This window comes from Aquarana catesbeiana, linkage group LG01 (assembly GCF_042186555.1).
Source record: "Aquarana catesbeiana isolate 2022-GZ linkage group LG01, ASM4218655v1, whole genome shotgun sequence".
NCBI classification, from domain to species: domain Eukaryota; kingdom Metazoa; phylum Chordata; class Amphibia; order Anura; family Ranidae; genus Aquarana; species Aquarana catesbeiana.
Window position 1 is genome coordinate 260,625,486 of NC_133324.1, and position 25,247 is coordinate 260,650,732.

Here is a 25,247-nt window from a genome sequence, read left to right on the forward strand (position 1 = left end):
GAAAGCCCTACTAGAAGGGATTCAGGAATTAGTGGAACAAGTGGTAGTTCCAATGCCAAAAAACAGCTATACCAATGCTTTTACTCCCACATTTCCATGGTACCCAAGTCTTCAGGGAAGTACCGCCTTATAAATCTCAGGAACTTGAAAAAAAATTCCTAGAATACAAGGTTTTTCGTGAAGAGTATTTACTCAGTGCGAAAAAGGTCACCACGGACGCAAGTGCCCAGGGATGGGGAGCCCACCTGGGAAAAGCCAAAGCGCAGGGTACCTGGGACAAGGATGTAGCCAGATTCTCTTCCAATCTCAGAGCGGTGGGCGAAGCCTTAAAAGCCTTCGAAAATATGGTCATAGGCAAAGAAGTCCAGGTTTGCTCAGACAGCACTATGGCTGAACCATCGGGGGGGTGGGGGTTAGATCCATAGCCCTTCTAGACTTAGTGAAGTAGATCCTGGCCTGGGCTAAGCGCAGGGTGGTCTCATTGTCAGCGGTCCACATAAAGGGCATGGACAACCAGGAAGCAGATTTCCTCAGCCGCCAACCTGTAAACAACCCGAAAATATTTCAGGTGCTAGTTCAGAAGTTTGGCTGCCCAAAGATAGACCTCTTTGCCAATTGAAAGAACAGAATGATGAAGTTCTTCTCTTCTCTCTCTCTCTCTCTCTCTCTCTCTCTCTCTCTCTCTCTCTCTCTCTCTCTCTCTCTCAGGAAAGAGAGTCAGAGGGCCTGGATGCCCTAGCACAGAGCTGGAACTTCCAGTTGGCTTATTGCCCCCCCCCCCTCCTCTCTGGCACTGATTCCGTGAGTCATTCAGAAACTCAGCCAGTCTTCAGGCCTATTCCTCCTAGTGGCCCCATGGTGGCCAAAGAGGGTTTGGTTTGCGCCCTTGAATGCGCTGTCAGTAGCGCCTCCCTGGAAGCTTATGAACCTTCTCTCTCAGGGTCCAGTGCTACACCCCAGACCGGAGTTTTTTCATCTGACAGCCTGGTTAGTGATTGCCAGATCCTCAGGGGTAAAGGTTGCTCAGAGTGATAGACACTCTCCTCTTGAGTAGGAAGCCGGTAACACAGAAAATATACTTTAAGGCATGGAAAATATTTTGTACTTGGTGTAAACGAAAACAAATTGTTTCCACCTCTGTTCTGTAATCCTGGAGTTTCTTCAGGATGGAGTGGAGAAGGGTGTGGATGTCAACACTCTTCGGGTACAAGTGACAATTTTCTCTGTTTTTATTGACGCTAGAATAGCGAAGGAATCTTTGATTTAAAAAAAACGATCACCCTCAGGCCAGATCCATTGTATCTGCCGAATTTGTTGATCCTACCAAAAAGGATTACCCTCAGGAAAGATCCATTGTATCTGCCGAAGGTGTCATCAGTGTTCCATAGGACACAGGAAATAACCTTACCATCCTTTTGTGAGAACCCTAAGAATGATGGGGAAAGAAATGTCATTGCATACTGAGGGTAAAAGAATATAGGCGATCTAATCACCTTTTAATCCTTTTCTCTAGACAAAGGAAGGGACTTCAAACTTAAAAACCTTCAGTCTCTAGATGGATAAAGCAAGCCATTACAGTAGCGTACGAGAGATCAGGCATGCCTGCACCAGCAAAGTTGAAAGCACTCAACTAGAGCCCTAGCAACCTCCTGGGCCGAAAAAGCAGGAGCCCCCTGGGAGCAAATTTGTAGCGCAGCCACCTGGTCCAACCAAGACACCTTCCTGAAGCACAACCGAGTGGAGGTTCTTTTGCAGCAAGACATAGCCTTTGGTCAAAAGTGTTACAGGCAGTGGTCCCAGCCTAAGGTAGGCCTATGGATTACCTTATCCTCATGTGTTGCCATCTTGGTAGGTGAGCTGGGAAAACCGACGGTTAGACTTACCGCTAATGGTGTTTCTAAGAACCTTCCAGGACGGTAGGCCTACTTCCCTCCCTGTTAAGGGTGGAGAAGAGTGTATACATTAGGTAGTAAGTGCCTAAGTGTTTGAATAACCCTTGTGAATCAGTTGGGAGAATTACTTTACAACAACCAAGGGACAAGGGTAAGGTGGAGCCTTTTAAACAGCTGTCAATTGATTGCGTTTTCCTGCAGGGAGGAGCCTATCATCTCTCATGTGTTGCCATCCTGGAAGGTTCATAGAAACACCGGTTTCTATGGGAAGGTGCATCTATTCAGCTGGCTATTGCCATTTCATCATCAGCTGCCCAGACTATGGGAAACTGGACTGGAAATCTCAGTACTTTCTCTTGATATTGACAATCCTATTATTTCTGCCAGATTACAGTACTTTCGCTCGTCCTACTATTATGTGTAGATAACATGGAGAATATGATTCATCAAATCTCCAGAATGTCCCTACATTTTGTGCAAATGCACACAATTTTATGGCTTAGAGCTTGGTCTCACCTTGCTCAGGAAAGGTTCCCTTTGCACATGCCTTTTGAAGGTGTGCTTCTCTTTGTAAAATCCCTTGAGGAGTACATGGAGGCTGTTACAGAGGGAAGGTGCTTCCTATTCTAAAATGCACAATTGCACTTCCTGTTTGAATTTTCCTTCTCAACATTACGTGTACGAGTACCCCCTTCAGGAGTCATCATCTACTGCAGGTCCCTCCTTCCCTGGCAGACCCTTCTTTACCTTCCAGACCTCCTCAGAACCCTTCTTCGTATTGAAGGTTCTCTTCTAGCCTTGGAGGTGGGAGGACATTTACTGATATTTGGTTCAAGTTGGAACGTTCTTTGAAAGACATTCATTGGGTTATGGTGCCACTTTAAGGAATAGGGCACTAGACACAAAAGCAGAAACAGTCAATTGATGGCCAAACCCCCCAACTACTCTCAGTTTTTAGTCTGGTGTACAGGAGTAAGGACCTGCTGGAAATGTTCGTTCCCTTTTGAAGGAAAACTGCATTTTTTTGTTTTGTTTTTTCCTTCAAGATTTTCAGTCAGCAGCTGAACTGTGGGACAGGCTGGATAATCTCCATTCAGTAGTCACCCTAGCTCAGCCTGCAAGTGCACAAGGCCCTCTAGCTAGGTACAGCTGTGTTTGGACCAAAGGGCAGCCTGTAAGTGTTCCTCATGAGGAATGCTTATGATCTCCCTCTTGCTGGTTTGTCACAGTGTCCCCACAGGCAGACAGCACCCTAGCTTTGTCAGAGAGCTGCCCTGTCATGGGGAAGATACCCCATTCATCTACCGTTAGTAAGACTTAGGCTGGTTTCACACTGGGGCGGTGGGTGCGTCGGCGGTAAAACGCCACTATTTTTAGCGGCGCTATTCACCTGCTAGCGGGTCGGTTTTACCCCCTGCTGGCGGCTGAAAAAAGGCATAAAACAATCCACAAAGCACCGCTGCCGGTGGTATAGCCGCGCTGCCCCATTGATTTCAATGGTATTCACTGCTCCAAAGATGCTGCTAGCAGGACATTTTTGGCGTCCTGCCAGCGCACCGCTCCAGTGTGAAAGCCCACGGCCTTTCACATTTAAGAGACAGCAGCGTCGGTTTGCAGGCGCTATTTTTAGCGCCTGCAAAACGACAAAGTGTGAAAGCGGTTTTAAGGGGGGGTCGAACTGCTGTCAGTGGGAGTAGAAAAGGTCCTGATGTCAGTATTAACCATGCCCCATCTTTGTTGTCAGTGGGACGAATACTGCCCCATCCTCGATGTCAGTGGGAGGGCTTGTGCCCCATTCTTGGTGTCATTGGGAGTAATTCTGTCCCTTCATTGGTGTCAGTTATGGGGAATTATGCCTCATTGTTGGTATCAGTGGATAAAAATAGGGCCCCAAGGGCCAAATAAAAGCAAGCAAAGGGCCGCATCTGGCTCCCGGACTTCAGTTTGGAGACCACTGATCTACAGTATTCAATAAGTGTGCACATCCCCCCCCCCCCCGTATTCCCAGGGAGACTAGAAGTTGGCTTGGACACCTTTATTCCCCTGGTTCTTCTGTGTTTACTGTGGGACGGTGCAGTCTGCAGGACCCTAGTAGCAGGGCATAGCTTATGGGATTGGCAGAGTGTTGCTGTTTTACAGGGTGTGCTTGGAACAATTCCGTCCTGCAGGGTACACATTTACCTTGCAGTCATGCCCAACAAGGGTCCACTGAATTCCTGAATGTCCTTTTTGGCATATTGGTTCCTGCCTTTTACTGGGTAGTATGTGTGGGCCAGAGGTTGTGGGGGATGTACAGTGCAGAGATTTTCTCTGCTTTAGCAGCCTATTGGCAGTGATTTGTCTGGGGGCTTTTTGGGCCTCACTTGGCCGAGGTTCCCCGGGTGTGTGCACCACACAGTTGGGCTATCCAATAATTTAGGCTGCAGCTTTGCATTCTACTCGAGGCAGCAGCATTCAGCTGCCATTTTTCGCTAGGGTGCCTACCCTACTCTGATTTCACCTGCACCCTGTGCATTTCCTGGGGACGAAACTGATGCAGGGTCGTGAACTGCTTAATTGCCTTTTAAGTGCCGCTGAACTACTTGGCAAGCTGTCAGGTTGCTGCATCTGGTGTCGCCTTCCCCTTATCTGTGACTGTTATAAGGGCTAGACTGCTCCCACCAGGTACCTCATGGGCAGCTTCTTTGTTTATTGGGGTGGTGAGAATGGCAGGCCTGCCCTCCCTGTGGTTATGGCCTCTTCTGCTTTGCAGTTCACCTGCACAGGGGATATACTAGTTCTATGACCTCTATATATCCTCATTGATGCACTTTCACCATGTTCAATGCTTGCGAGGCGATGGTGTGACCATTGAAATAATAGTTGCTTTAAAGCTTGTAAAAAAGCTATGGTGGACCTGCTTATATATGTGTGTAGGGTTTCCTTAGCTCCGTTGTCCACGGAACCCTCTCTTGGTTTTACCACAGGATATTTTCACTGCAGTCGTACAGGCCATAAGCAAGGTAACGCCTACAAGACTGTTGTTTGGCTGTTATGATGCAGTTGGCTTTGCTCTGAAACTGATAGCTTACATTCTTTTCTAGTATTACCCCTTATAGTCTTTTTATCTGTACTTTACCTTATGGTACTTGCCTTCCTTTTTGGAGTTGGATGATATTGGTTGTTCTTTCCTCCCTAAGCGATAACAGCTTTTGTTCGCCTCAGGTGGTCAGTCTGAATCTGGAGTTTGCCTGTAGGTCTAGCAGGTCCCAGAGGTGGACCATTTTAGTGGAGAAGTAATTATTTTGGGTTCCCTTCTTCAAGCACTTGGAGTCCCCCTGAGCAGGCCCTATTGTGCATCTTGTCTTGGCAGTTGTACCTGCCTGTTGGGGCTTCACCTGACTGATTTGAGACCTTCTATAGAGACCCAGTCGCTGTGCTGACTTCTTTCTGGTGCCGAAGTCTGTGTGTTCATGCCTGCAGCATTTATTACTGTGTGGAAAGTTATTTGTTATTTTGTGATTTCTACCCCATTAAGTTTCCTTCAGTGTAGTTTGGAACTATCTTGGGTTGCAGTATTGTGCTGTGAAACTAGCTTGCTGAAAAGCCCTTTCTGGGACAACATTTTTTCCAAACTGCCCTGGACATCCACTGGTGGATATTACTAGGGCTAAGCTTTCCTAATTACTCCAGCTGTGAATGGTTAGGGCATACCTGATTAGACTCATCCCTTCTTGAGTGTGATCAGAACCCCTGGTTATTCGGAGGTTCTCAAGCCATGCCCTAGCGTGGCACTTAGTCAACTCACATGGCTTGGTCTTTAGGTTCCCCTAGCCTTCTGATCAATCTTCCAGCATTTGTGGACAATGTTATCTCCTAGGTGGGTGGTGTCTGTTGCCATTGCAAATCTTCAGCTACCTACTTGGGTGCATGCTTGGGAGGGTGGTCTCCTGGGAATATGAGCTGGAAACCCTAACTTACATCCGGCGTGTTTGCCAAGGTGCTCACTCCTCTATTAGCCCCACTGAGTTCTTGTGATATTTCAATAACCTCTAGGTGTGGGATCAATCTGTGCAGATACTGAAAACATCTGGGGCTTTATCATCCAGCTTACTGAGGTTCTGTTGGGGTTGGGGTTCCAGGTCTTATGTCTGGATACTCTCAGCCTTGGCAAGTCTTGTGTTTTTGATGGCTGGATCATTGTATTTACATGTGATCTACCATGCATTTGGACACCATGCTACCCCTAGTGCAGGGACAGGAGCTTTCCCCTCCTTCTATAAGACAAACCTGGTCAGGGATTTTTGTGTTAATTCTGGATCAGCATTGCCCTGTGTGGTGTCAAAGTATTACCCTGTGTGGTGTCAAAGTATTACATTAGGTGCTAGAGGTTTTCCCAGCATACTAACTCCTCTACCTTGTTGGCTCTTGTACTGGGCGTCTCCCCTGTAGCTCCACCTGTAGTACCTCCATTGCTGCCATGAGCTGGCCATCTTTGCCTTCCCAGACCCGTCCTGGTTAGAATGGCGTAGAGGCCAGTACCTACTTCCCTCCCAATGTGTTTTCAGGCCTTCTACCTCTTATCATGACTGGTTGCTTCATTCTCTGTCCAGTCCCTTGTAAGAAAATGTAATCTTTCTGTCTAGATTTAGCTTAGGTTGCTCATTACCTCGCAGCTTTGCTACAGGTTTTGCCCTGTCCTATGTGCATGATTCCTCGCAGGGACTCTGTTGGCCTCCTAGTTTGTCCTTTTAACCTAATACCTGTTTCTCAGTTGAGGGACCTCCTGCTTGGGGTAGATTATACAGTATATCCCATTCACGGTTTGCTAGTCAAGCCAGCAGCATGTACTGTTCCATTTTTAGAAAATCTTTTAGTGTTACCCACCCCCTGGTAGGCACTGCTTTGGGAGATTCCAGTAGTCAGAGATCAAGATCTCAAATGTGTCCTTCAATGTACAAAAAAGAGATATTAGTGTCATGTGTTTGCGTCAGGAATTGCCTGAACAATAATTATAGTGAGTTGTTTTACCATTCAAATTTCTTTTTTAAAAACACATCAAACAGCATGAATACAGACTAAATATGGAATGTTTATTTACTAGACATGTATTCACAATAAATAGATTATGGGTGACAAATAAAATCTTACATTAAATACTAAATTATTTGCAACAATCACTAACAAGTTAAGCAATGTGAATGAAACGAAAAGATCAATTTCTGCCCGTGGACACAATAACCATATATATAATTAAGTATCAGGCAAAAAGTCTGTGCTTTACGCAGCCAACAGTTACTCCTCTGCAGCAATAGTAAGAGTTAAACTATGTAAAAATGGTTCCCTAATATAGCGCCAAACAAAAAATGATAAAATTGAGGGTGTCCTGAATTTCTGTTATGAATGTAGTGTAGTGGAGAGTGATGAAGTGCCGTGTGTCCTAATGGCTTCCTCTCCTGGTCCCATATACTGTTCTGGACAATAAGTTCATAAAAATTAAAATAAGCCTAGACCTGAAGGTGTAACCTCTTATCATTGGTTCATGTATCAAGCTAGTAATACGTTATTTTATTAGGCATTGCCTCTCTTCAAAGACCAGGGATAAATTTGTTCTAAATATGTTGTAGGACGGTGCACTTTCTCATGATAAAAGTGTGGCCATGTGATATTTCTAAAATGTACAGTTCGGTCCATATATATTATGTATGCCACCAGAATAAAATTAAAACAAAATTAATTTGAAGTGCAGACTTTCAGCTTTAATTCAAGGGGTTGATCATAAATATCAAGTACAACTTTTAGGAACTGCAATCATTTTTATATACAGTCCCCCCATTTTCAGTGACTCAAATGTAATTGGACAAATTAATATAATCATAAATAAAACTGCCTGAAGTCTGGAACCCATGGACATTACTAAAGACTGGGTTAACTCCTTTCTGATGCTTTGCTAGGCTCTAACTGCAGCTGCCTTCAGTTCTTTGTTATTGGGTCTTTCTGCCTTTAGGTTTACCTTCAGCAAGTGAAATGCATGCTCAATGGAGTTGAGATCAAGTGATTGTCTCGGCCATAGCAGAATATTCCACTTCTTTTCCTTCAAAAGCTCCTGGGTTGCTTTTGCAGTGTGTTTTAGATCATTGTCCATCTGTACTGTGAAGCGCCATCCAATCAACTTTGCTGCGTTTGGCTGAATCTGGGCTGACAGTATATCTCTAAACACTGCAGAATTCATCCAGCTGTTTCTTTCTTCTGTCGCATAATCAATAAACACCAATGACCCAGTGCCAAATGGAAGCCATGCATGCCCATACTATCACACTGCCTTCACCATGTTTTACAAATGACATTGTGTGCTTTGGATCATGAGCTGTTCCAAGCCTTCTCCACACTTTTTTCTTCCTGTCATTCTGGTACAGAATAATCTTAGTTTCATCCATCCAAAGAATGCTTTTCCAGAACTGGTCTGGCTTTTTTAGATGTTTTTTGGCAAAGTCTTAATCTTGCTTTTCTATTCTTCGGGCTTATGAAGGGTTTGCACCTTGTGGTGAACCCTTTGTATTTGCTCTCGTGACGTCTTCTCTTGATTGTAGACTTTGACAATGATACGCCCACCTCCTTGAGAGTGTCCTTCCCTTGTCTGGATGTTGTGAATGGGTTTTTCTTTACCATAGAGAGAGGATCCTGCGATCATCCACCACTGTTGTCTTCTGTGGACGTCCAGGCCTTTTTATGTTGCTGAGCTCACTAGTGCTTTATTCTTGTCTCAGAATGTACCAAACTGTTGATTTGGCCACTCCTAATGTTGCTGCTATCTCTCTGATGGATTTGTTTCATTTTTGAAGCCTTACAAAGGCCTGTTTCACTTACATGGACAGCTCCTTTGAACGCATGATGTAGATTCGCAGCAATAGATTTCAAATGCAAATACCACACTTAGAATCAACTTCAGACCTTTTACCTGCTTAATTGATGAAGAAATAACAAAGGAGTAGCCCACACCTGGCCATGCAACAGCTTTTGATTCAATTGTCCACTTACTTTTGGTCCCTTGAGGGGGGGGGGGGGGGGGGGTTGGCTATTCTTAAGAGCTGTAATTCCTAATTGGTAAATACCTGAGAAAAATAAATAAAATTGTGCCTGTGTCCAAATATATATGGACCTGACTGTATATATAGTTCTAGTATATATCCCTAAACACAATAATTTTGTATATTTAAACCATTTCTACATATGGGATATTTCTAATCAGATTAGTACATTTTACCTACTAAATTATTATGCGCCAGCAGACAACACAATCATTACTTTTATCTCATGGGATATACTGTAATACATGAGGTTATAGTCGTATAATCATACACTTTTAGACATATGTGGATATGGTACGATTCTCAGTAGAATAGTATCCTAAACACAACAAAAATTCCATAGTTCCCTTTTGGCATATTATGGATGATGGAGGTTGTACATCAATATTTATGTCACTACTTCTGGAAATTTTAAAATGATGTCTGAGCTGTATTCCTAAGTGATGAGGAATTTGAGGCGGTAGTCTAGACTTGTCTGTTTACCAACGTATATTAGAATTGTCCAGCTTGGTAAACATTTCCCAATGCTTTCTCGTTAGACCTTGTTTAGATGGCATATTCTTAAATTGGAAAAATCAGTTGAGTTTGCTTTGTTTTAGATTTTTACCACTAATCCAAGGCTCCTCAAATAAATTCTGTTTAGAAACCATAAAATATAATTTATCCTTGGCTTTTATATTACCAGTTCAGCAAACAGCCTGTTTACAGACCTCCAACAGGGTGATAAAAAGGCAGGATGTCTCTGTTTTAAAGACTCATGTGACCTGCCCGGAATCTAACATTTGTTCTTGGGCTTCTTTAGTTTGATACATCCAAATAAAATTATGAGAATGTGTTTATTTATTCACCATAGTTCTGACATTAGAATACTTTTATCTGAGTTTATTGAGGGACACAGCCCCCACCCATGTCTGTTTTGTGTGTGGCCAGTTATGGTTGTACTGCTTTGTGTTTAACTGAGCTCTAGTGGTTTGTTTTTGTGCGTAGTGTCCTACGTATGAAGGTAGTACCATAACACAGTGGGCAGAGATTAGGATTTCTGTGGTGTCCGTTAATTAATGCAGAGAAGATATGGCCAGTACAAGAAATCCCATTTTTGACATACGTGTAAATTCCATATCTTTGAGTACAGGACACTGATCCCTCAGCTCTTTTCTCTATATACTGCTTGCTGAAATACTGGAGCCTCACAGAGTGCACAGGGTAATATGGATACACTGGGGGGCAGTTCTAAAAAAGCTATTGCCAATGTCCAATCACTTGAATGTAGCCATTTAAAAGCCATGGTCTAAAAATGAATTCTTGTGTCCTTTACTGGATATAGAATTTACAGGTATATAAAATTTCCTTTTTTTCAAATAATTATTTTGCAATGACTTAAGTACTAACAGATCTCCTACATACTTAATTCTAACTTAGAATGGTAGGACGATGATTTCAAGTGTCCATTTTTTTCAGTCTTATTGAATGGCCAGCTGCTGTCTTTTGGCAACTTATCGCTTGCAGATATGCAACTACCCGTAGATGTATTAGGAGAGTTATAATCAACATATTGCTCTGTTTCAGCTGAAAGATTTGATGATTGTTGGCATTGACTGTTACCATGACACATTGGCTGGGAAAAGGTCTGTTGCTGGGTTTGTTGCTAGCTTGAACCAAGGAATGACACGGTAAGCCAAAAATGTATTGTTTATTTACTTGCTTGTGTGAGATACATTATTTTGAAAGCACATTAAAGGGTCTGAAAAATCAGAGATAGAAGTAAATTAAAATTTTTATCATACATCAGAGGACACAGGAATGGTATTGTTAGACCATTGGGTAATGCTTCACCTCCAGGTGGTTAAATAGTTAAAAATAGCAAAGCTGAAACCTAGTCCTGCATAACCTCTCACACTCCCAGTTGCTGATATTGGAAGGTGATGGACAGACTCTCTTCCTGCTCTGAGAGATTTTCTCCCTTTTCTGAAGGCACTTTGATAGCAGCAATGATTTGGATTGTTTACCTCCAGGCTTACTGCAGCTCTGAAGGACTGCACCCAAACCACGCAGAATGGCAAGAAAGGCCTGCAAGTTGCTAGCATTGGACCCTATGGGATCCACTCACCCTGGCATCAGCGTGTGAAAGCTTGTAGGGTGCTTCTGTTGGTCCATTATAGTGGAGGCCGGATTCTTAGTGGTTGTAAACCCTTACATAGGACTTTTATCTACAGGTAAGCCTATAATATGGCTTACCTGTAGGTACTGGGAATATCTCCTAAACATGCACGGTTCAGGAGATATTTACCATATATGCTTGCGCCGACGTCATCTGCTCATGTGCACTAAAGAAAGGGCACGACCGTGCAGTTTTTATAGGGCCCGTGTCATGACCATCGGCATCCGTGCGGGAGTGACGTCACACGACTCCGGCAAGTCACACGGCCGGAGTCCGCGGCCCTGGAAGGAAGAGGGGTGAAAATGGACACAGCCACCAGCGAGGACATTGCGGGCTTCGTTTGCAGGTAAGTGCAACATAATGGGCTAGTATGTGATGCATACTAGCCCATTATGCTTTTACTTTGCAGGGGAATAAAGAGGAAGTAAATCCCATCAGGGTTTACTTCCTCTTTAATCCCCCTACAGGGGTAAGCCACTGAGCAGTGGGAGAGTGGTGATAGATGTTAAGAGTTACTTGCTGCTATTCCCTGATATGGCCCTCGAGAGGTCAGTTGAGCTCCCTTTAGGCTGCATTCACACCTGGGCGTTTTATGAGCTCAACAAGCAAAATCCCATTCATTTCAATGGAATCTGTTCACATCTAAGCGTTTTGTCACCTGAAACAAAAAGCTTTAAGCACAAAAAAAGAACATGGGCTTCTTTTTATATGCGTTTTCCTGCTTTTTACATTGGAGCAACTTGTGTAAAAACGCTCAGGTGTGAATGCAGCCTTACATTTATATTTGGTGACTTTGTTACGTAACCACTTGCCGACCCCCTTCCGCATTTGTACTGTGGCAAGAGGGTTTGGCTGCGCAAACCGTCCTACCCATACGTCAGTCTGTTCATGTTGTACTGCAGACCTCGCCCACGGGACCGGTGGACTCAATTTCTGCCAGCCACCTGCGATCACGGGAGAGAACGCCAGATAGGGGATCTGTCAATGTAAACAAACAGATCCCCGTTCTGATGGGAGGAGAGAGATCAGCTGTTCCTAGTGATCAGGAACAGCAATCTCTCTCTTCTCCCTGGCCACCTATCCCCATACAGTTAGAAACACCTCACAGGGAACACAGTTAACCCTTAACCCCTTGATCGCCCCCTAGTGTTAACCCCTTCCCTGCCAGTGCCATTTATACAGTGATCAGTGCATTTTTCTAGCACTGATCACTGTATTGGTGTCACTGGTCCCGAAAAAGTGTCAGATTTGTCTGCCACAATGTTGCGGTCCTGCTAAAAATTGCAGATCGCCACCCATAACACTAAAAAAAAAGTCCCTAAATCTTTCCCCTATTTTGTAGTTGCGCAAACCAATCAATATACACTTATTGCGGGTTTTTTTTTTCCCCCAAAAAAATATGTAGCAGAATACATATTGGCCAAAACTGATAAATTTGTAATAAAGCGGTACGGGGGACAAGTGTGAGACAATTATGACCTTACTAAAGGTACCATCCCAAAATAGACTGTTACCATTATTAGAACAAAATAGGGTGAGACTTTTCATTAGACCTGGCAAGGTACATGCAAAACACAAGTGATAGAAATATATGTATAAATATATCCTTTTTTCCATACATACACGTATTGAGTGTAATTGATTGTAAAAAAGTTCTAAAAGAACTAGTTAATAACAGCTACAGTAAGGTCCAGGATGTTATCTCAACTGCAAAATCCGGGTGTGTGGCCTACGTGTTTAGTAATATAACCCGATTTATCAGGGCCTCGGATTATAACTCAGATTATCTATATACTTTAAGGATATATAAAAATTTACAAAAAATTCATATAGAGAAGATATACCAAGAAAAATATAAACGTTCATTGTATATTTCAGCAATATTGATAAATGATATCACATCTAATTTACATAAATTTTACTGATCAGTTGATGAATCTACAAAATATATTGCAATAAAGCTTGTTCCATTCACTATGGCACATTGTGGGAGAGAGAGAGAGGAACAGGATGAGCTATATCAAAGTGCCCATATATTCTACAACCGCTTCCCGACCACCTATACGGTGGCAGGATGGCTCTCCTGCGCGAATCGCCGTATATGCACGGCGGCTCCTTTAAGAGGCATAGCATAGCATGATCGCCCACTAGTGTTAACCCCTTCCCTGCCAGTGACATTTATACAGTAATCAGTGGCTATTTTTAAATAAAAATAAAGAATGGGGTGAATGGCGCTCCCTAATGGGGGGTATGTGATCTGTGTGAGCAACACCAGTGCTACCAAAACCACAGTAATGATTTACACATTATGTAAAACCCCTATAAACGTATATATCTATATCCAAACAAATCAATCAATTATGAATGATAATGCCATAAAATATAAGGAAAAATGACACCATGTAAACTAAAGTTATATGCAGTACTAAGCATATGTGCAATACGTGCCACTCTAATACAAAATGTGCATCATAAAAAAAATAAATATATATATATATATATATATATATATATATATATATATATTGTCTTTGCAGTGAAAACTCTGAACTCTGCAGTACTTCAAAAAATTGTATGGAAAAAAGTACAAAAATTTCCAAACAGTCTGGTGACTCTTGTGCTCATATTGACCGGTGACTTCTGTGTTCCCCCTATGGCTCCCCACTCACCAGCTCCCTATACCCCTACAGGGGTGACAGGAATTATGGAATATCATAGGTAGTCTTCATAGATGGTTTCCTAAGTCCCTCTATCAATGGCTCGTGCTTCCACTAAACCAGAACATCCAGATCGGTCAACCAAACATCACAGCCTCTGCCACCATATCCAGAAAAGGGATCTTCAGGGATGAGTACTCATTGAAAGAGATAACACTCCCATAGTGTAGTATTTTGAATAAAAATGCTTTTATTAAATTACCATAAAAAACAAGTTTATCCTATGACAGGAATAAAAGCTACAAAAACACTACAACGTATGTATAGTCGGTAACCAGGAAGAGCCGTCTCGCAGTGTGCGGTCCAGCTGCGTTCCAGGCTCCCTGTCTCCGTACCGAAAGTGACATAAGTGCGTAGCCCCCGCCTTACGCGTTTCATCATCTACGTTTTCAAAGGCGGCGCTATCTTGCTACACCTCACAGTTTATGTAGCGAGCGGACACGCAGGATCCTCCCCTCTCACACTGCTGCGAACATGATTGGGCGTTCAAGATTAACCAGACCCTCCCACAGATGTAAACTCTAATTGAGAGTGGGGGGGACAAGGAACGTCCATCTAAATTAAGCTCATCTCACTACTAGTTGTTGCGGACCTATGCATCTACGCTCGCCTTACAGTATATGTGTATATATGAGGCATCATAAATCTTCATACTTCTAAAAATTAAAACTAAAAAATATGCAAATAAAATAAACCATAACTGAACCAAGTAAAATCGTGCCCATATAAGTGTTACTATCCATATTCTTAATCTCTAATTTGAGCTTAACCAGATTATCCTGTATATATATCCCTTCTCCTGAAATCTTTGAATAAGGACGTCAGCCTGTGTTTCAAAGATTTTTATAATTTAATTTTACTATACATTTTATTCAATACCTTATTGGCATCTTTTCTGTAGTTTATATGATCCAGTAAGTCTATATTCTTTATATATGTCTTTTTGATATTTTAGTTTTGCATTTAATATTTTGGGTTCTTTGCAGGGTAGTATCTGGGTTTGCAGGGAGGTTTACTTGTAATGCCGGTACTTACCATTGGGGACCTTCTTTTTAGCCTATGACCCATTATAGGTATGGGCACGATTTTACTTGGTTCAGTTATGGTTTATTTTATTTGCATATTTTTTAGTTTTATTTTTTAGAAGTATGAAGATTTATGATGCCTCGTATATATACATATACTGTATAGGATATTGTCTGCCAGTATTTCTGTAAGGTGAGCGGAGATGCATAGGTCCGCAACAACTAGTAGTGGGATGAGCTCAATTTAGATGGACGTTCCTTGTCCCCCCCACTCTCTATTATTTACATCTGTGGGAGGGTCTGGTTAATCTTGAACGCCCAATCATGTTCTCTGCAGCAGTGTGAGAGGGGAGGAACCCGCATGTCCGCTCGCTAAATAAACTGAGGTGTAGCAAGATGGCGCCGCCTTTGAAAACGTAGATGACGAAACGCGTAAGGCGGGGCTACGCACTTGCGTCACTTCCGGTACGGAGACAGGGAGCCTGGAACGCAGCTGGACCGCACACTGCGAGACGGCTCTTCCTGGTTACCGACTATACATACGCTGTAGTGTTTTTGTAGCTTTTATTCTTGTCATAGGAAAAACTTGTTTTTTATGGTACTTTAATAAAAGCATTTTTATTCAAAATACTACACTATGGGAGTGTTATCTCTTTCAATGAGGACTCATCCTTGAAGATCCCTTTTCTGGATATGGTGGCAGATGCTGTGATGTTCGGTTGACTGATCCGGATGTTCTGGTTTAGTGGAAGCACTAGTCATTGATAGAGGGACTTAGGAAACCATCTATGAAGACTACCTATGATATTCCATAATGCCTGTCACCCCTGTAGGGGTATAAGGAGCTGGTGAGTGGGGAGCCATAGGGGGGAGCACAGAAGTCAGCGGTCAATTTCAGCACAAGAGTCACCAGACTGTTTGGAATTTTTTTAACTTTTTTTCATACAATTTTTTGAAGTACTGCAGAGTTTTCACTTTTTCACTGCAAAGACAATATATTCTAACAATATTTTTTTTTTTATTTGTTATGATGCACATTTTGTATTAGAGTGGCACGAATTGCACATATGCTTAGTACTGCATATAACTTTAGTTTACATGGTGTCATTTTTCCTTATATTTTATGGCATTATCATTCATAATTGATTGATTTGTTTGGATATAGATATATACGTTTATAGGGGGTTTTACATAATGTGTAAATCATTACAGTGGTTTTGGTAGCACTGGTGTTGCGCACACATTAGGGAGCGCCATTCCCCCCATCCTTTACTTTTATTTATACATACTAGCCCCCTCGTGGGTCTATCAGGGGAGGCTGCATACCTTCTTTTCTTTTGTAGTTCTAAGCGCGGAGTTTCTGTTTTCTGTAGTGGCTATTTTTAAATAGGTACGATTACAAGATACAATCTAAAGGATATCATTTGAAGAGTAAAAATAAGTATTGGCCAACACGGCCTGAAAAGCATCAGAAGAACAGATTGCATACTCTGATAATACAGTAGGTAGTAATGTGTGGTTAATTAAAGTGGATGTAAACCCAATGTCATTCTTTCTATACTACTGCCATAGGGGTTATCTATAAGGATATACATGACTCCTGCATGTATCTTTACCTGTCAAATGTCTCCCCTCTGTCTGTTAGAGACCCGAAAAACTGCATATTCTGTGGGTGGGTCTGTTGTCTGGAGCTCGGTGGGTGGAGTCGTAATGTCAGTAGACTCCCCGCCCACCTCTACACTCCCCTTGTAAATATACACTTTCTCCTGTTTATTTCTAACACTGAACTTCTGCTATGATCTCTAACATCCAGTGAAAAGACAGGAAAGTAACCACATGACTTCAGCATGCCAAATCATGCTGAGGTGTGGAACAGCCAATCCTTGCAGAGCTGCTGAAGAAAGGAGTGGGGGTCAGAACTAAAAAAATAATGCCTGTGTCTTAGGCTAGTACACGAGATGTAAATCACCTGTCACTCACAGCAAGGGGGAGGATTTGACAACGTTTTTCTCAGTTTGTCAAGATTTATCTCACTGAACAATAAAAGAGGATTGCTCAGAGATGGATTAACTCTTTGTGGCAAGACTGGGCTCAAATGATAGGAAATCTTATACTCTACAGCATGATATATAAAAAAAAAAATTCGGGTTTACACCCACTTTAAGTGTATCTCAGTAATTGATCTTTGCCTTCCCAAAAGGGATCATGCTGTGGATGGGGTATCCTCAACCACCTCGACCATTTAACACTGCCATTTGACGCCATCTAAAGAAATTGGGGTGGAAGTATTTAGGGCTGATACATATCATAAGGCATTATTGGATTATTGCTATAAGATACAAGTCATTGAACTGTGCTGGGACAAGAGTACACATATAGCTGATCAGGAGTGCAGTTAGATAATTGGGGAGGACTGAGGTGAATAACAGAGATTCCAACTGTATACCAGTATGCAGTATAAAAGTAGAAGCTAGCTATGTTGTGCAAGTATAACTATAGCCCAAAGGAGGGTGGGCAGGAAGAGATAGGGGAGGGAGATGGAGTTCTAGAGAGAGGAGCAAGTAAGGTGAGAGAAGGAATGGTATGAGTTTGGAAAGATGGGTCACACAGAGGTAAGATCATCATGATGGGTTGTCTCCAGGGTATAGGGGGTATATGACAATTTTTAGCCTAGGTATCCCAGATGAGTTAGAAAACATGGGTTCTGTCTTGTATAATACTTACTATTTTCTCCTGCGCCATAATCCAGGAGATTTGCACTTCACTACTGAGACTGCGGATTTTTCCCAGAGTGAAGCTATAGTGATTTTGGTTCCTAAGAGAATGAAGAAGATCAGCGCTTGTGTATAATTATCTACTTTCTCCACCTTGAGGTTGAGGAGTGCTGTGTCTGGGATTTGGGGAACCTGTGTATTAGTTACCTTGCGTAATAGAGAGAGAATTTCATTCCAAAAGTTTCATATACGTGGGCAGTTCCACCATATGTGGAACATTGTGCCCATGTGGTGGCAGTCTCTAAAACACAGCGGGAAAGCATCTGGGTAGAGCTTGGCGAGGAGATAGGGAAACCTATATCAGCATTTAAATGAGGTCATTTTCCCATGTTTGTGCATAGGAAAGTTTGGACAGAGATGAAGCCAATGAGGAGTAAATGATGCATATCCACCCTCTAATCTGTGATGTTCGAGCACCATTATTCATAAGCCATGACCCTAGGAGGTTCAGGCTTATTAGGCCGGATCGATTGAAGAAAATGGAGTATTTGTGTATATCTGAAGTGGGTGTCTCCAGTTTGCTTGTACAGAATGCAAGTGAAATGGGGCCTGTAGAAGTGAAGAAATTCCCTATTCTAATTAAACCTTTGTTGAGTCACCAACTAAAAGCCAAGATGTTCATTCCTGGGTGAAAATTGGGATTGTGGAACAAATGCCTTAGAGGGCATAGGGCTGAGATTAATGAGAGATGTTTGTGCATCTTGTAACACAGGGCGAGTGAGTGGGACAGGGTTAGGAGCTAGAATAGGAGGTCTGAGTTTAGTGGGGGACCACAATAGAAAGTCAATTGTGTAGTGTGGGACAGCTTGCCTCTCCATTGACACCCAATCGGGTTTCGAGTCCCGCGAGCATGCCATAGAGATCTGGACAGGTTGAGCTGCGTGGTAGTACCACCAAATGTTGGGGAGGGCAAGTCCTTATTGCATTTTAACCTCTTGCCGACCGTGAATCCGAATGATGGCTACAGCTCGGCTTGATAACTCTGGGAGGGCCTGCATTGACAGCCTCCCAGAATCCTGCTACCGCGCGCACCCGGGAATATCAGCTGATAGCGGCCGTTTACCACGTGATCACTCCGTCAAATGATGGAGCAATCACTTGTAAACAAACCGGGGTCACGTCCAGTTCCTCTCTCCCCTCTCTGTACCAATCTGTACAGTGCGAGTGGAGAAATTGGTGGCAGCAGCTCTGTGGGTTGGATGTGTAGTGCCCACAGCGCTGATATGTACCCATTCCAGCCATCCATCCATGCTCAGCCTTCCATACTCAGTATACTCATCTATCCATCCATACTCAGCATACTCATCCATCCATACTCCGCATACTCATGCATCCATACTCAGCCATCCATCCATACTCAGCATACTCATCCATCCATGCTCAGCCCTCCATACTCAGCATACTCATCCATACACGGCATACCCATCCATACTCAGCATACTCATCCATCCAAAGACCAAGAATTTGCGTGACTTATTTTTATACTCGGGAGGCGTGAAGTTAGAGGTGGCTGTGTCCTCTGAATCAGTATTCGGTGCATTTCTTCGGGGTTATTCCAGATTCCTCCCTCTCTTTCCAGTTGATTCAGGATTTTTAACATCCTATAGTTTGCTCGAGACCATTTCACATCAGGGGCTATCTGTGGTGCGAGTGGTTTGATTGTGCCAGTATGATTTAAAGTTTAGCTTTCTGGCAAATAGGTTGATATCTTTAATGCATTTATAGTGGTCAAGATCACGTGAGGGACAAAAGTCCTAATCCCAGAACATAAAGTTCTTTCATAGTGTGAGGTATCAGATTAATGACATCAAATGTGTGTGATTGGGTTATGTGGGCTGAACCACTATGTTGCTCTGTGCTGTAGTGTTGTGTGAGCTTGGTGTCATGGGTGCTTTGTCTTTGGAGACTGGTGGGCGAAAATTAGAAGGTTTAGGTTATTTCACAGTGGCTCCGGATGCCACTCCACTGTGGTGTGTTTTGGCTCTAGTACAGGCAGTCTCCTAGTTACGAACGCCCGAGTTACGAACAAGTCCTTCTTACGTGGATGCCGGCCTCTTGTGCTCCATGCTGGTCCTGGATACCTCCGAGCAGCTATCTTGCAGCATCGGACACATCTCACATTGCAGTACTACATGTAATTATCACGTACCTGGTGCTGGAGGCCATTGGAGAGAGAGGGCTTCACTTGCAGCTAAGTTCCAGACCCCCTGAGGGTGCAAACAGGAGAGCTCAGGCCCAAAGTAGCATGTGTTGCCTGCTGGACTGTATGCAGGGGGTTCCAGAGTACAGCTGGTGTGTTGGCGTAGAATCAGCAGATAGGTGGTGCCGGTGAGGTGTGCAGGATTCGGATAATGCTGCTACTGGAACATGGTCCGAAAGAAGCCTAGGTCGTGAGCCGAGTTGGTATCAGAGCAGACGTGGTCAGGTGGATAGCCGAGGTCGAACACGGGAAGCAAACAGGAGACAGGTCAAGGACAAGCCAGGATTGATAACAGGAGACACAGGAAAATAACGGACATAACACACACTGGAGGAGCCAAAGATCAACCAGCAAATGCAGACACTAGTAGACTTCATTATATAGGCCCAACTGACCTTTTGGTAGAGATGCTGGGTCCTAAAGTCCTTCTCTTGCCAGAGATGCTGGGTCCTAAAGTCCTTCTCCTGCCGTAAGTGCTGGTAGAGATGCTGAGCCCTAGAGTCTAGAGGCATGTACATTGGCTTCAGTTTCCCAGGAGCTCTCTTCGGGTGGATACCCTATCCAGTCAATCTTTTTTTCATGAACTAGTGGGATACTTTCCATGCAAGAAATGTACTGTGTGTCATTATAACATCAGCAGTAGACATAAAACATTGGAATTTCGGTCTAATGTAACTAATAAAACATATCCAATCAAGATGTTTTGCACCTGTGCTACTAAAAATGTAGTCTACCTTATCACCTGTCCATGCGGAAAGCACTATTTGGGCCGCACCAAGAGGGCGTTTTCCACTCGGGTCAGTGAACATGTAGCGAAAATCCTAGTGGGTGATATCAAACATACTGTCCCTAGACACTACAGACAGTATCACAACCGAGACCCTTCCGGATCACAATTTCTCATTATTGACCGATACGTCCCCCCTTGGCGAGGAGGGGCCTCTACCCTTGGTGTATCTCAATTAGAAACGTATTGGATATACGAAATCCAGGCCCATACGCCATTGGGGCTCAATGTCGAGTGGGACATCAATGCCTTTATTAATCAATCTTAGATTATTATGCCTTCCAGTACCATCCTACCCCCTTCTTTATCATTTAATAATTTCTCTCCTTTGGTTGAGAGATGGTATAGATTAGATTGAGTTTTGTATTAGCTATTACTCCAGTTATTTCATTTCTGCGTAGATTGACACTAATACTGGTATATACTACATAGATTGATTTGTATGATTGTAGACCCCCATGTGAGACTGTGGCTCCCTAATTCTTTTCAAATTCTTTTTATATCTTATATTTTTCAAAAAATGTTTTTACATTTTTTCCTTTTTCGTTTTTTATGCATTCATCCCCCTCTTCTAGTTATGCACACATAGATTCATCGTGTGGCCATATTATTTATGCCCACACTTATTTTATTCAAATATACGTAAAGTGTTTGTATCACCTTACCACTAATAGTTAAATTTATGCCCATATTTATTGTATTTTAATATACGTAAAGCGTTTCTATCATAAGATTCTTCTTTTCGTCACTGTATTTTTCGCCATGTATGTGTAACATACTATAATATGGAACACTCTCACTTCCTCTCCCGCTGCCTTCCACCACCTATCCAGAACGAGGTCTGACACGCGGCGCTGTGACGTCATTACGTCTTAGATTGGCACAGCGCGGCCTCTCCACGGTGAAGGCTCAGGATGTATGAGGTCTAAGCGAGTGCGACACGTTGCCATAGCGACGCGCACACTTGCGTTCCATGATACCTGCCTGAGAGAGGCGTGCAACACACGCGGCCGGCGCCATCTTCCACCTACCCAGAAGTAGTGTCCGATTAACAGGATTATGGATTGGAGCCACATTGTAACAAGTGGGTCATCTACTATATATAAGGGGCAGTGTACAGAGTGGTGATGCACCCCGGATGATGTCCGGTAGGACAAAACGCGCCGGGACCGTTTGCTGACACCACTGACACTGCCATATTTTATTTACATTCAGCGCTGTTTTTTATCTTCTCAAATGTGAGTGTTTTACTTTTAATGAATAGGCTTTAAAGCTCTTTTATACAGTATTACACTATGTGCTTTCATATTTTTTCCTTATATGATTTGAATATCTGATTGGATTTGCCCTGGTCATATATACCATCTACAAGTATGGGATCTTCATCTATATAAGCCTATCTGACACAGTGGGTGTATACCCACCTGTGTCCAATCGCTCTGGTAAGCCCCCCACTTTTACATACGGTGGCGGACCTCCTATCAACACTATACTACCTTTTCACATTTTGGTGTTAGAGATACATATACCTCTGCGGATGTTTCATGGACCTATTTTTCCACACCAGTTTGTTTTAGATATATACACTTTAAGTGGATACCCTTGGGACTCAATTTCCAACAAGTGTGTTACTTAAGAATATCTGCAAATCATGCCAATCTTGTATATCTATTAACCATACCCATTTTTGGGATATATATCTACATTGTATGTCATGAATCAATGTCAATTATTACCTATTTTCTAGCGCTGCACTTCTTTCTTATATTTTTGTTCTCCACAGGTTTTGATCACTTGTTTGTGCTAGCTGCTCACGTTTTCTTTGACAGCGCGATATTCACATATATAATTTTTTCACAATTTGCATGTGTTCCCTGTCAGAAGTATTGATAGGCTGGGGAACAGATACTGGGATTGTTGGTCCTGGAACCTTTGCCATTACCCCATGTGGGTCGAAAGGTCTGCGTGCATTCGGACAGTCGCTCCCGCAGCCGTCGGTCTAGTTGGATAAAGACTTGGATGATATTCTCTAATGATGTGGGAGGTAATCTCACAGCAGGTGTGGCTATGGCAGGAGAGCTGGCCGTTGAAGCTGAGACAGTGGAGCTAGTAGCTTGGTTAGACCCGGCAGGAGTCATGGAAGTAGTGAGGGAGTGAAGGTGTCCTTCCAGCTGAAAGTAGCCATCTTGTAAGCCCCGGACTGCTTGTGTAAGAGCCGTCATCTGCTGACATAGGGCCTCCAATGCGGAAGCACCTCTAGGCCTCAGACATTGTGGCTGGTTGATACTATCATGTACCCAGTGATGGAGAGAGAGGGCTTCCCTTGCGGCCAAGTTCCCAACCCCCGAGGGTGAAAACAGGACAGGTCAGGCCCAAAGTAGCCCGGGTTGCCTGCTGGACTGTATACAGGAGGTTCCAGATTACAGCTGGTGTGCTAGCGTAGAATCAGCAGACAGGTGGCGCCCGTGAGGTGTTGCAGGATTCGGATAATGCTGCGACTGGAGCATAGTCAGAAGGAAGCCTAGGTCGTGAGCCGGGTTTGTATCAGAGCAGAAGTGGTCAGGTGGATAGCCGAGGTCGAACACAGGAAGCTAACAGGAGACACAGAAACAGGAATATCACGGATATAACACACTGGAAGAGCCAAAGGTCAACCAGCAAATGAGGACATTATCAGACTTCCTTATATAGGTCCATGCGACATGCTGGTAGAGATGCTGTGTCCTAGAGCCCTTCTCCTGCTGTTGGTTCCCTAACAGTACTGCATGGCCAGAAGATCCCCAGATAACATAACTGCATGCCCAGAAGCACCCCACACATCCCACATCCCTGCACAGTCTGAAGTTACACTTAAAAATACACTGTTCCGACTTGCACACAAATTCCACTTAAGAACAAACCTACAGTCCCTATTGTGTTCTTAACTCTGGGATTGCCTGTACCTGTAACTGTGTGATTATTATTCTCACCATCCGAGGGTGGGGGAGTCTTACGTTTCTGTGCCTGCATACGGTTAGTGTCATTGTCCCCACATGCAGCATCACCCAGACCTGAGGGGTTTGGATGGGGTGTAGAAGGTCTCTGTGAGCCTCGATGTGTACAGTTGGGTTGGGTTCTGTAGGAGGAAGAGAAAACAGTTGATGCATAAGAAATGTTACCATCTTCAATGGTTCTGGATCTTTTAAATTTACCTCTGTTTTGATCCACCTATACACTCACCCTGGTTTAAATGCCACAGAGTCCTTAGCAAATGTTTTATCTTTGGTCTGTAGTAAGTGTTTATTATAGTCATCAACAAATTGCCTCACTCCCTCTTTGGAGGAGCGGAAGGTGGCCATTTGTTGAAACGGATTAAGTTTGTTTTGGGTACCTTGAATTGCAGCGTCTAATTTCCTGTTTTCTGAGTCATAATGATCCTTTAACATTTTAAGCATATTGATTGAGCAGGTGGTAAGGTTGTCTTCCCATTGAGTGCGTAATGAACTCGATGGGTTTTTCAAAGTTTTCTTAGACCAATAGGGACCACTTTATTGTCTATATAGGATTGAAAAAATAGGATTTTTAAAACTGCTTACCTGTAAAATCCTTTTCTTCATAGGACACAGAGCCTCAAGTAATTACTTGGTGGGTTATGGGCCTACCTTCAGGTGTTGACACTGGTATAACCAAGACAGGAAGTTGACTCCCCTATATAACCCCTCCTCCTTCCAGGAGTCCTCAGTTTTTGTGGCCAAGCAATATAAGCAATATAGTTTCACCCCATAAAACAGAGGGGCGGGAGCTCTGTGTCCTATGATGTATTCCAAGAAAAGGATTTTACAGGTAAGCTGTTTTAAAAATCCTATTTTCTTTATCTTACATCATAGGACACAGAGCCTCAAGTAATTACTTGGTGGGATGTCCCATAGCAATGCTACTTGAGGGGAGGGAGACACAACCCGTAGGGCACCCCCAGACCTTGAGGAATTATACTGCTGCTTGCAGCACACTGTGCCCGAAGGCGATATCCTCATTCCATTTTTCATCTACTTGATAAAATTTTGTAAATGTATGCACTGAAGACCAAGTCGCAGCCTTGCAGATCTGAGACATGGCCTGGTGACGCACTGCCCAAGAAGCACCAACCGCTCTGGTAGAGTGCGCCTTAACTTGAAAAGGGGTAATCTTTCCCTTTAAATCATAAGTTTGAATTATAACTTGCCGAATCCACTTAGCCACAGTGGATTTTGACGCTGCCTGTCCTTTTTTAGGACCCTCTGGCAGAATAAATAAGACATCAGTCTTAGGAATCTGAGCAATTTTCTTTAAATAGATCTTCACTGCTCTCACCACATCAAGACAATGTAGTGACTTTTCTTCTTTGGAACATGGTTTTGGAAAAAACTATGTCCGGACAATATCTTCAAATGAAAGCCTAAAACCATTTTTGGCAAAAAGCCTGGACGAGGGCGTAACACCTCTCTGTCCTCATGAATAACCAACATGGTTTTGGAAAAAACGGCAGGACAATATCTTGTTCAGGTGGAAACCTGAGGCCACTTTTGGTAAAAAACCTGGACGAGGGCCCAACACCACTCTGTCCTCATAAATAACCAAATATGGCTCTTTACAGGAAAGAGCAGCCAAT

The 25,247-nt window shown here is 43.2% G+C and overlaps 1 protein-coding gene across 1 annotated transcript in view; it reads left to right on the top strand.

Moving 5' to 3' along the window:
• Window positions 1-25,247, top strand: part of PIWIL1 (piwi like RNA-mediated gene silencing 1) — a 766,743-nt gene that overhangs the window by 552,608 nt on the left and 188,888 nt on the right. Inside the window, exon 17 of the mRNA XM_073597707.1 lies at window positions 10,526-10,629. Coding sequence (XP_073453808.1) covers window positions 10,526-10,629 — 104 coding nt within the window. The remainder of the gene's footprint in view (window positions 1-10,525; window positions 10,630-25,247) is intronic.